This window comes from Molossus molossus, unplaced genomic scaffold (genome assembly GCF_014108415.1).
Source record: "Molossus molossus isolate mMolMol1 unplaced genomic scaffold, mMolMol1.p scaffold_m16_p_18, whole genome shotgun sequence".
In the NCBI taxonomy this organism is placed as follows: Eukaryota; Metazoa; Chordata; class Mammalia; order Chiroptera; family Molossidae; genus Molossus; species Molossus molossus.
This window is the reverse complement of record NW_023425353.1, coordinates 62278062-62290204: the sequence shown is the minus strand read 5'-3', so window position 1 is coordinate 62290204 and position 12143 is coordinate 62278062. Positions and strand designations below refer to the sequence as shown.

General features: G+C 59.8%; 1 protein-coding gene across 4 annotated transcripts in view; it reads right to left on the bottom strand.

Moving 5' to 3' along the window:
- Window positions 1-12143, bottom strand: part of NBEAL2 (neurobeachin like 2) — a 28645-nt gene that overhangs the window by 16226 nt on the left and 276 nt on the right. The window contains exons 1-10 of one of the 4 annotated variants that reach the window (XM_036267403.1): window positions 5200-5278; window positions 4527-4615; window positions 4323-4451; window positions 4142-4223; window positions 3931-4058; window positions 3681-3763; window positions 2209-2294; window positions 1829-2111; window positions 1566-1672; window positions 1001-1081 (exon numbers count right to left, since the gene is read on the bottom strand). In XM_036267403.1, the coding sequence (XP_036123296.1) occupies window positions 1001-1081; window positions 1566-1672; window positions 1829-2111; window positions 2209-2294; window positions 3681-3763; window positions 3931-4058; window positions 4142-4223; window positions 4323-4451; window positions 4527-4615; window positions 5200-5244 (1113 nt within the window). In that variant the 5' untranslated portion in view covers window positions 5245-5278. Of the gene's footprint in view, window positions 1-1000; window positions 1082-1565; window positions 1673-1828; window positions 2112-2208; window positions 2295-3680; window positions 3764-3930; window positions 4059-4141; window positions 4224-4322; window positions 4452-4526; window positions 4616-5199; window positions 5279-12143 lie in introns of those variants that run through there. The other 3 variants (XM_036267402.1, XM_036267405.1, XM_036267404.1) reach the window with 3 other exon arrangements.

Genomic DNA, 12143 nt, shown 5'->3' with positions numbered 1-12143 from the left:
TGCAGGCAGGCCAGCAAGTGCCCCATCACCCAGTATGATTGGCAGGGGGTCAGGGAATTTAGAGGTAATCAATCACAGAATGTTAGAACCAGAAGAACCTTCGAGACCTTTTAGTCCTACCATGCGCCTTGCCTGCTAGATCCAAGTGGGGATACTGAGGCTCACCTGGGCTGAACCTGACAGCCAGAGGCACACTGCTCACTCATCCTGCCCTGCCCGGAGGGGGTGAGGGGGCAGAAGGGCTTGGAGAGTGTGTCAGCAGGTGCTAGGCTGTGTTTCGGCTCCGGGGGGCCCTTGACCCCAGCTCTCAAATGACCTCAGGCTACCTTCTTACCCTCTCCAGGCCTGTTTCCCCATCTATACAAACCAGGGGTCTCGCCTGCCTCACAGATGAATGGACATGCTCTCAGATTGCAGGCAGGTGCAACAGACACGTGGGGCTGCCTTGTGCGGACACAGCAGGGTGGGGACCAGAGAAGGGGTGCCCCAGTGGAGACCCTGACACCCTGTAGCTCCCAGCCTCCATGCAGGGTGAGGCAGGGAGCACCCCAGGAGGGGATGGGAAGATGAGGATTCCCAGTGACCTTTGCAGAGCAGGTGCAAGGATCCACGGAAAGAAATGGCCTCATGTGGGAGACCTCCTTTTCCCAGAATGGCTACAGCCAAATCCCTGCATATCTACCTGGGCTCTGTTTCTCTTCTGTGAAATGGGTATAGGGGGTTGAGTTTCGAAGGTTCCCTCCGGCTTGGCACAGCCAAACCCCAGCTCCCAGTAGCAATACTAGGCAGGACACACATCACTCCTGCCCTGTTCCCTTAGATGGGGATTAGACAGTAGGTGAGAGCGTGGGCCACCCAGCCCCAGTGCTAGGCCGCGCCGGGCCTCACACACATCTGCGCTCATCCCCCCTGCACAGTGCAGGAAGGGCTCGAAAGGGGAGCCCAGGGTATGCGTGCCCAGGGAGGTGAGTGCCTGAGCTGGTCTGCCCCAGGATGGTACCTTCTGGACATCGGGCTCAGTCAGTAACCGGGTAGCCAGGTCACTGTCCCCCTCAGGGGGCGCCCGGGCCTGCAGGTATAGCTGTGGGGAAGGGGGAGAGCACAGGGTGGAGGAGGCAGAGGAGAGAGAAGGAGGAAGATGAGGGAGGGGCAGGGTTAGAGCAGGGCCTGTGGCAGCTGCCAGGGCTTGCCCTAGAGGGAAGGATGCACCCTGAGCCCCAGGCCGAATGCCACACGAGGCCCCAGAGAAGGGGAGGGAAGCTGAGCCACCCATGCCCTGCTCAGAGGGGCAGAGTTGGGTGGTTAAATGGACAGGAGTAGGCACTGCATCCAAACTGCTGAGCCGTCCTCCTGCCCCCAGACCTGGGGCGGGGGAAGGGGAAACAAGGGGCCAGGGCAGCTCTGGCCTTCCACACACCCAGGAGGGAGGGTACAGAGCCATCCCTCCCACTGCTCTGCAGGCCAGCCCACAGCTGGCCGCTGTCCTCCAGGCTGGTGCAGCCCAGGTGCCCCAGCCTCCGGTTCCAGCCCTCCACCGAACCCCCCAGGGCCTGGGCCCCGCCCACCTTGCTGTTCTGGATGAGGCGGATAAGGTGTTCAAAGCAGTTGTTGCTGAGGAAGGTGGTCTGGAGCACGGGCCGGTCCTCGCACGCCAGCATCAAGGGGATGGCGTCTGTGGAGGTCAAGGATCAGCCCTGCCTCATCCTCTCCCAGCAGCACCTACACCAGCCTCGGCCTTCTTCCCTATATTGCCCAGTCCAGCCTTCCCACAGTCACGGGCCTTCACCTCCCAGGGCCACTCCCCAAGAGCCTGGGAGTCCATACCCACCAAGCATGCTGACTCGTAGGGTGACAAGGGCCTCTTCGGGGCCTGGGCTTGGCCCAGTTGGCCAGTCAGTATTAAGGACGCGGAAGTAGCCCTCAAGTAGGGTGTGGAGCTCTGGACCTCGGTGGCATCTGTGGCTGGCATGCAGGACATGTACTGCGCCCACCAGTGCCTCTAGCGCCAGCGACACTAAGTGGGAGTCCTGGGCTGGCCCACGTCCCCAGCCCTGCACCACACCTAGCAGGCCCTGCACAGAGCCAGTGCTCACGGCCACCTGCCCATTTTCCTGCAGGTATAGACAGAGATGGGCAGTGGGCCAGGGGCTCATCCAGCAGAGACCCTGAGACCGCCACCTTCTGGCCCACAGGCTCCTCCTGGCCTACCTTCCCTCCGGCAAGGACAGCACCAAAGAGGTGGATGAGGCGCAGTAGGAGCGTGGAAGGCAAGCGGTCTGCATCCTGCAGGCTCTCTGGGTAGGGGGAGGGGCGGGCAGGACACTGTCACCAAGCTTGCAGGGCTGTGGAGCTACCAGGGGTCTACACAAGAGGTGGGAGCCCTGGGGTAGGGGCTGGGAAGCCCAATCTGAGTGGGGAGACCTGGTTCTGAGCTGAGAGGGTCTAAAAAGTCATGTTTCTACACTAGGGAGTCTGAGGGGGACACGGCACTTTTGGGGGGGCTTAAAAAGGAACATGGCCTTTCCCTGAGAGCCTAGCCAGTTCCCTAAATTCTTAAGCCCCAAAGAGGAGACCCTGGGGTGGGCACATTCCCCCATCTTGCCACCCTATGGAAACCCAGGTTTTAGTTTCTCAGATGCAAATCTCCTGGTCCCTCTGCCCTGTGACGGTTGGAGCTTCCCCAAGTGACCTGCTCTGGGGATCTGCCTGTGTCAAGCACACAGATGCCTCCCACCCCCACCCATGCCCCTGCTGGGGACTTCTAGGGGCTTTCTCAGCGTCATATGTGGGATAGATAGGATGCCAGGCCACAGATTGAAACCTAGAGGGCAGAAAGGACCAGCCTGGGTCACATGAGCGGTAAGGGGGTGGAGGAGCAAGAGCAGGCCTGGCTGGGTTCGGGTGGTATGAGGTGGGAGGCTTGAGGGGCACAGGGCTTCAGAGGGGAGGGCTGGGGGCAACCGGCCTGGGGAGGGAGAGGACAGAGTGGGCAAGACCTGGAGGTGGGCTACCTAGCTGCATTCCAGGAACGAGAGGACGGGACCATGGCTGGGGCGCAGGGGGCAAGTGGGGCTGGAAAGGACAGATGTGGGGAGGAGCAGAACTGGGCCCTGAGGGTGTCAGGCCAGCACTGGGCATCTCCAGCAGCAGGAACCAAATCCAGTTTGCTCTGGGAACAGTACTCAGGCAGGGAGCTCCCCGGGATGTTTTCCCTTGTGGTCCCCAGGGAGAACCAGGGGCCAGAGACATCCTGGGCTCAGCCCCTCCAGGAATGAGGGAGTAGGAAGTGGAGATAATACCTCGTGCAGACATTGTCTTGAGGAGGGGTGGGGACTAGGCAGAGGCTACAGGGACAAAGAGATTGGGCTAGGGAGTTTTAAGATGGTCCAGATCAGAGTGGGGTACAAGTGGTTGGGGGGACCCAGGAGATGGGAGGGAAAGGGGGAGGAAAATTAACACCCCCACCTGACCAGGCCTCCACTGCAGCCCAGAAGAGAAATTACTCATTTGTCCAGGCATGCCTTTCCTGCCCTCCACCCAGCCCCCTCAAAGAGGCAGGGTTCTCCACCCCTCCCAGCAGCCCACCCTGAGCTGGGCCCGTCCTGTGGAAGGAAAGAGAAACTGCAGGAAGGGGTTCAGGTTTGGGGGCAGGGCCAAGTAGGGCAGGGGTGGGGCCTGACCTCCGAAGAAAGCACTGAATTCACCAGGCAAAGCAGCAGGAGGGAACTTGTATTTGCTCTTCTCCTTGGCACTGATGACTTCCCTGGGGGGGTGATGGGGTGGGCAGGGGCAGGGTGAGGCCAGGCACTTCGCCCCTCCTCAGTCATCTTCCCCTCACCGGCTTGTACACAGCCCCTCCCACCTCCACATGGCCACCCCCATCCCCATCCTCTCCCCAGCCGCTCTGGGTCCTCTGCGGGCCGCTCTCACCCGCTGTGCTGGCGCCGCCAGATCTGGTAGGGGTCAAAGAGACCCTCACAGAGGAGGAGGGCGTGCAGGGCTGCGTCCTCCAGCTTGGGCCCCTGGCCCTCCCCCTGCAGTGCTGGGGGTCCTTTTAGCTGCAGGTGTGGAAAGAAGGTGGGAGGGGATTAGCTGGGTGGCGGCCATCACCTGCCGCCCCTCCAGGTAGAGCCCACCTCACCTTGGCCACCAACCGGGTCAGTAGTGCCAGCACATGGGGCACCAGCACCCGGCCCCAGCCTGCCTCCACATTCTCCAGGTTCCTGGGGAGTGGATGATGGGAGAGGTCACAGAAGTATGCCAGTGCCCCCGTGGCCCGCAGTCCCCGCTCCCCCACCTTGGGGAGCACAGCAGGGACCCACCTGCAGAGGACGATGAAGAGCTTAAGCAGCAGCAGGGTTTGCTCCAGGCCCCCCTCCTCTAGCTGCTCGACCAGCACGTGGAGTGTGTCCAGTGGTAGCCGCGGCACCTCCGCACCTGCTTCCTCCGGCCTGCAGGGACAGGGGTCACCGGGGTGCTGTGGACCCCTCAGCCCCTCCGCCCCCCCTGTGCAGGGTCAGCCTCACCTGCGTGGCTCCAGAGATGACAGCGAGATGCTCTTCTCGAAGGTGCTTACAAAGGCCTTCAGCCACTGCTGCAGGTAACCCAGGTCCTTCTGCAGGTTTGGGGGAACAAGGGTGGGGACAGAACGGGTGCGGTGAGCGTGGGGGACACAGAGACAGAAGTAGAGAGTGAATGCGGGTGGACAGGAGTCCACGGTGAGTGGAGGCAGAGCAGTGGGAGTGGAGAGAAGGAAGCAGGTGGGGAGAGGGAGGACAGGAAGTTGGAAGGTCAGCCTCAGAAGACTGCTGTACATAGTGATGACTCTCCCAGGCCCCCATCTACTTTCCAGTAACTTGTCCCCACCTCCCTAATCTTTGGGGACCCAAGCAGGCCTGACCTAGGCAGGGGAGGGGTCTATGAGTGTATATTCCTGGGGTATGGCTGGGGCCCACACTGGTGCGAGGGCTGAAGGTCTTTTACCCACCAGCCAACCCTGGCCCAAAGCCTTGAGCTGGGCTCTCGCCTGCTATCTTCTTCCAGCTTAGCAGCCACCACCTCCAGGAAACCTTCCTTGACTGCAGGTCCCAGGGTACATGCACACTACCAAGCCAAGCAGACCCATGTATATGCACATCCCCCACATGTACAGGCAGAATGCCCTACCTCACCAGACCTCCACCCACCCTGGCTGGTTACCTGGACCCCAGGCCCCAGAGCTGGTTCCATGAGTAAAAGGGGCATCGGTTGAGCCCAAGTCTGGGTGCTGCCAGGGAAACTTGGGTGTGAACGGGAAATGTCCCCTCCCACCCCAGCCACCCCAGCCGGGGGCAGGAAGCGCAGAGTCACGGTGGGGGAGGAGGGCCGCTTCCTCCCGGCAGACCGCAGGGATGTGGGGGGGCCCAGGGCACCCAGGGCCCAGCAAGAGAAGCTGTAAGGGACCTGGCCCAGTATCAGAGGTAGGGCCTGGAGCACAAAGGGGTGGGGTCACACTGCTCTGGGTAAGAGCTTGAGGACCTAAGACTAGTGGTAAGGGCATGAGGTAGGGGCCTGGAGCCAGGGCTGGCCTATCTAGGCCCAGGTTCTGGCCCCTGCTGCTCTAGTGCCCTTTATTCAAGGCTCCAGGAGCTCCCCAACCTGGGTCCAAGGCCTGAGGCCCAGGGGACTATGTGGAGGGCTCATCCATACATTTGTCCCACCCCTCTCCCATGACTTGGCCTCCCCACCTCGCCCTGCTGGTCTCTGCTCCAGGGACACAGCTGAATAAGTCCTAGCCCAGCTCGAATCCGCCCTAAACTCTAAGCCCTCCCAGGGCAAGGAGTGGGTCTGTGCCTGGACCCGAGTTCCGCCTCTCACCCTGCCTTCCCTCCCCACATGCTGGCCCTATGCGCAGGCAGCTCTGTCTTTCCCACAGGCAGGGGTGGGCCAGGGACAAGACTGGAGCATGAACCGGCAAGGAACACATCACAGGCAGCGCCCGGCAGGGCAGCCTGAGGTTGCTCTCCAGGTGCCACGGACCTCAACTCAAGGACCTCTAGCACTGCCTTTGGACGGATGGCTCACGTTTGCCACACGTGCGCCCCAGACTGCAGGGCCAGGCCCAAACAACGCCAGGGTCTGAGCCAGGCCCCTAAGAAACCTAGGCAGAGAAGCCCTCCGCCCTGTAGTTGGGCACCTTCAGTGTGCCTTTTGTCACAGATCTGAGTCCCAGGCAACTCAGAGAGGCACTAGGGCCACCAAGGTGCAGGCCCATGCCACTGTGACTCTGTCTATGTGTGACCTTTGGCGATCTCTCTGCCCTCTGCAGCAAGAACACCACAATGCCCAACCCTGAAACACCAGAGCAAGCCCAGACTCAACCCATTTCTTCTGAGCTTTTTCCACTGTAGAGTGGTAACGGGGTTCCTGGGGAGGATCCTCACTCACTACCGCAGCTTCAGCTGCACCTCTGAAGATGCTAAAAGCCAGACCTCTGTTCTAGGCCAGGGCCACGCATGATTGCTAGCCAGCCAGCCCGAGCTGACCTTACGACCCCTACCTCCTGCCTCAGTGACCCCACGGATCCTTGTCTACCTTCAAAATTGTTCCAACACTATTCCCCCTGCCTCCTCCATTCCCAGTCATCTCTCACCCAAAATATGGGTCCTGAAAACCCGAATCTGACTGCTACCCTCCACCCCCACCCCACCGACCAGGCTCAGACCCTTAGTCCAAGCAGGGCCTCCTTCTCCAGCCTCTCTGCCCACCCCATGCCCCACTGCTGTCTATTGACTTGGGCTCTTGGCACTTAAGCAGGAGCCTTGCACCCTCCCAGACTTAGGTGGGCTCAAACTCTGCTCAGTGTGTCTGTCTCCCTCATTAAGCAGCACAGACTGCTTTCTAGCCCTGGACCCACACCCTGGGCCTGTCCAGTCTTACAAACTTCTAGCAGGTCCAGGCTGGGCTGAGTGCAGGGCAGAGGCAAGCAAGGCAGCACCAGTGGGCTCCGGAGGGAGCAGGAGGGGACTCCAAGTCACAGCACTAGGCAGGGGCAGGGGCAGCTGCCTGTCCTGCTTCTGTGGGTCTCATCTCGTCTCCCAGAGACCCCAGCTTGGCCCTGCCCTGGGCCCTGCGGCTGGAGGCTGGAATGCGCAGGGTTTGGGAGCCCCTGAAGGGCCCGGGTCCAGGAGGCAGGGCAGAGCAGGGGCCTCAAGCATGGTAGCCGTCCTGCATGTGGAGGGGTCCAGAGCTGTGGCACTTGGGCTCCCCACTCCCTTTCCCGTTCTGAGCAGGAACATTGGGCAGGGCCAGCCCAGTCTCCACCCCAACCTGCCTGGGCCAGGGTCCCAGCCATGCCCCTCTCATCCCAGCAGGGCCCTGGGGCAGGGGAGAAAGCTGTGGGTAGGGGAAAGGTCAGTCTCCCTGGGAGGAGGGGTCTCAGAGTCAGCCCTAAAGGACTCAGTTCTGTGTCCAACCAGCCCTGAGGACACTCAGTGCTGGGGGTTGGAGGCACCCAAAGGCTGGGTAGGTCCAAACAGTTCCTGGGTGGGCATGGTACTGCAACTACCCCAGAAGTCTGAGGTGACGGGGGACGGCTGAGGGCAGGCGGCTGTGGCGTGGATGGGTGGGTGGGGCTGTCTGCCATGGGGACAGGGACCTCTGAGCTTCCTGATACCACCTTGCCCCTGGATGTACTTGCCCTACCCCAAGCCTGACATCAGCCCTGCCCGGCCCTGTGTCTTACCTCAAGGCCCAGCCCTTGCCTCACATCCTTCATCCCCACCCTACGACCACCTCACTGAGGGGTTTACAAGGGGCGATACACAGAAATGCCTTATACAGCACTTGGCATCTAGTATACCTCCAGGACTCGCCAGTTAATACCACTGTCCCATCAGCTAGTCACCCACTCTATCACAAGCTTTAGGGCAAGTCCACAGCCTCCCTCCACATGAAGCCCCACATGGGCAGTGCCCTCCTCATCTCCAGCTCCAGAACCCGTGCTCACTGGATGCCCCAGTCCAAGGATATTCCTGTCCCACCCCCACAGGTCTGCACATGCTTTGCTCTTCACGTTTCCTCTGCACAAATGCTCCCCATCAGAGCCAGGACCCTTCCCTTCCCAAGATCCCCCCATCTGGTGCTTCAGAAGTCGGGGTCGCCAAATTGAATGTGGTTGAAGGTATGGGCTCTGGAGTCCAGACCTGGTTCTCACACTTGGTAGCTTGTTACTTAATACTAATCAATCTCTGTGCACTCCAGCTGCCTCTTTGAAATCATCCCTTTGCTTAACCAGTGAAGGCTCTCCCACCACACGTGGTCAGGCCAGTGGGAGCTCAGCCCCAAATCCAGGGACTCTGCTTTCTCAAGCTCCTGGCATTCTAGGGCAACACATCTTCTCCCCACCCAGCTCCGTGAGTGGCAGAGCCAAGGTCTCACAGCCATTACCCAGCTGGCTGTGCCAGGTCGGTGGAATGGGAGCATGGTGGTGGGTCCCAGGAGGGAGCTGGGAGCAGGGTAGGGAGAGATCAGAGCTCCACGGTGGTGACTCCTCCCAGGCATAGCTGCCCGGGGGGTGGTGAGCACCTCGTCTCCTGAAAGAGGCAGGCGGATATGGGACAGGGTGGGGTCTGAGCAGAATGACCTCTTCAGGCCTGGGGGGGTCTCCCCACTCAGCATCAGGAAGGAGATGACAATGCCAAGCCGAAGGTGGCTTCTGACTACACCAAGACTGGGGGTCAGACTTGGAGGACCAAGGAATGAAGCAGGAAGATGAGGACGCTGCCAGGGGCGAAGAGAACCGAGGAGAGTGGTCCAAGTGCCCAGTGGCTAGACCAGTTTCTCCCCCTTACTTAGGGAGGGGGTCTTGAAAGGGGTGCACCTTCTGGTCTCCATAACACCCCACCCAGGGCTTAATCTTACCCTTGTCCTATCACTATGGAAACCAGGAATTTCCTTCCAGGGTCCCCAGAGTAGCAGACCCTGTTTCCATGGGGACCCCACAATTCCACATCAGCTCCCCAGTTGCCATAACAACTCCAGGGATTACCAGTCTCTGGGCTGTGCTACTCTCCCCAACACCTCAGTCCCACCCCCTCCAGTTGCCTTGGTAATGAAGAAAAGAAGAAACCCTGGTTGCCCCTGTGACGTATGGAGGGGGCCCAAGCTACTCCACCTTCCTTTTCCCCATTACAGAGGGTAAACTGAGGCACAGGAAAGCATATGACCCAGCTAAGGTCCCAGAGGGAGCAGAGGGCTTGACCAGGTCTCCATGAGGTCATCAACCAGGGATGAGGAACCAGGGCGGGGTGGGCAGAACAAGGTCAACTCCAGCTGACCTCCCTGGAACCCTAAGTCCTCTGTGGCAAAACTGGAGAGTTCAGCCTGGGCTCCCCACCTGTAACCTGAATGTATGTCCTATCCTGACCTTTGTGACCTTGAGTACCCCTCAGCTCTGGTGCCCCCACCCCCCAAGTGCTCCCTTTCACTGGGGGGCGTTTGAGGGACACCATTGCTCTAGCAGAAAAGGGGCCACTTATTTGCATGTTATTTTGCATCACCTTTACATGTTGGCCTGCTGCCAGCCTGTTGGGTGGTGTCCCCAGTCCCTTTACCCTCTCACCCCTTTCCCATGCCCTCCCCGGAGGAGCTCTGGAGGGTTGAGTCCTCTGGATATTGCCCTGCCTGTGTCCAGGCCTCCCCCTCACCCACCGTCATGTTCTTGCTCCTGCTGTTTCTGTCGCCACAGCCCCCAAGGCCCAAACTCGGCCTCCTCTGGCATGGCTTCCCCGATTGGTCACTGCTTTGGCTCACTCTGTCCAGCCATTCAGCTGGACCCAAGAGCACTACTAAATGTGAGGTGCCACGGAACCGCGGGGCAGCAAGCACAATGAGGGTTAAATGGGGACACCCTGGGCTGAGGTCCAGCTTGGTTTGGGGAAAGGGGGCGGAAGGTTCCAGGAGAAAACAGCTTGTGCAGACCCATGTGAGGTTTTCTGCCCATAGGACTAGACCTTTCCTGGGTAAAGGAACACAGGATGGAGACAGGGCCTCAGCTCTGCTGGACTCTGCCCCAAGCTTGTTTGATGACCTTGGTATGACCCTGCCTTGGTTTCCCTACTAGGGCCCTGAGGTACTCAGACTGAATGATGTGGCCCTCCCTCAGGAGACGCCCACAGCCTCTTTCCCCACTGGTGACCCAGCTGAGCAGGGCCCACAGAGGTAGGGGGTGGGTAGGTCTGAACCTGGGATCTGTGAGGGGAAAGGAAGGGCAGAAAGGGGGTTGCTCCCAGGGCAGGCCAAGACCCACAACTGGGGAAACAGGTTTGCCAGCTGATGTCAGCTCTCACTGCTGAAGGGAGGGGTACAGGTGTTGGGGGAGCCTTCTGGCTGGGTGGTTGGCCAACTCAGGGGTCCCTTAATACCCTTTACCTTATCTTACCCCCTTCCCCCAAACACACACATACTTGGTCCCCAGCAGGGCTCCAAGTAGCATAGCCACCACTACTGGGAGCCAGCACAGAGGGGTGGGGACAGTGTTCCGGGAGCAGTAGCAACACCAAGTGGGCAGGAAGGCAGTGCAGAGCTTCCTCTCCCCAGCAGCCTGGCCCCGCCTGGCTCCCAGCTCACACTCACATCCTGGATTTGTTTGCCAGGCCCCAGGCTGCCCCTTGCCTATCTAGGCATCCAAAGCTACAACCAGCTAGCCCCATACCTGCCTGTGAGGTGAGGAGCTGGGGGTGGGGGAGAATCAGCATAGATAAGTGCTGAACACCTCAGGAGGGAATAGGAGGGCTGACCATTTGCAGAACTCATCTAGAAGGGGTAACAGGAGGCACCTCCTCCAGCAGTATACCACCCAACCAGAAGAGCCATCATTAATATCCTTCAGACTCATCATCTGGTCACAGGAGGAGAAACTGAGGACCAAGAACATGCCAATGGCCACAGGGCAATCAGAGGCGTGAGGGCCAGGGGCAGGTCTTGTGGGTCTTTTGCTTCTTCACAAAGGCCAACCCTTGGAGATGTAGACAAGCTGGGGTGTGGGAATCCAATGGGGCCAGGGAAGCAGGAGCCTTCTCTGGCCTGGACCAGTCATACTGGCTACCTCTCTGCAGAGTACAGGCCACTCCTGAGATCAGAGCTATGCCAAATTTACAGATAGGGAAGCTCAGAGGTGTAAAGAGCATGCCTTGGGTCACACCAAAGGACTCTGTTCCATACACTGCCTCCTGCCAGGGGCCTGGACCTCTCCCCACCTGAGTGGACTCAAGAAACTGTGGCCCCTATGGCCTGGATTCCAGGTCCCTGGGGCCCCAAACCCAGGCTGTAGTCCTGGGAGACAGTTGGACAGCTTCTTCACAGAGGGCCAGCTGATCCGAGCATGAACTTCCCCCCAGTGACGAGATCAGGGGCACACAATAGTCCATTGTGCCCAGGGTGCACCTGAGCCAGGAGCAAGATGCCAAGCAGGTGCAGGGAGGGAGGCTGGTGCTGGGTGAAGGGAAGGGGGGCATTATCCTGGGATTCCTCCCTGCTGTGGATGCAGAAGGAAAGTGGGGGCCTATGTGCATGAGACATAGAGTTTGGGGGACACCAGTTTCTCAGCTCCGACAGACACCTGGGTCAGTCACTGCCTTCACCTTCTGAAGCCATTTGAGGTAGCTTCTGAGACAAGATGGGGAGCTCAGGAGGAAAAAGCGTCCCTCCACCCCTTTCAAACATCCCTCCCAGCTCACTCCCCTACCACCAGGTTCTGCATCTAAGGCAAATCTTTTCTTCTGCCTGGACCCGGGGTCCAGCCCCTGGGGGTGGGGTAAGGTGGCCTGGGGTCAGGGAGGAGCTCATCACTGCGGATTCTCTGGGGAAGGGATGGTGTCTAGGACCCACAGTAGGGACGCCTCCCGCTGTATAACCCCAGATCACTTAGATCCTAAGGCCGTGACCACCCAAAGGGGCGGGAGGGCACACCCACGGAACGGTGCAAGACAAAATGCAAACTAAACCTCTCCGCTCCTCCTGACCCTGCCAACCTTTCACTTTGTTTCCGGGCCTCAGTTTCCCCATTTGTTAAAGGGGAAAGTGCCGGGCCGTCTTGGTCCAAGCCCTTTTCCTCCGGCACGACTGAGGCTGCGCGGTCCCCACCCAAGAGGCTCTTGTTAGGT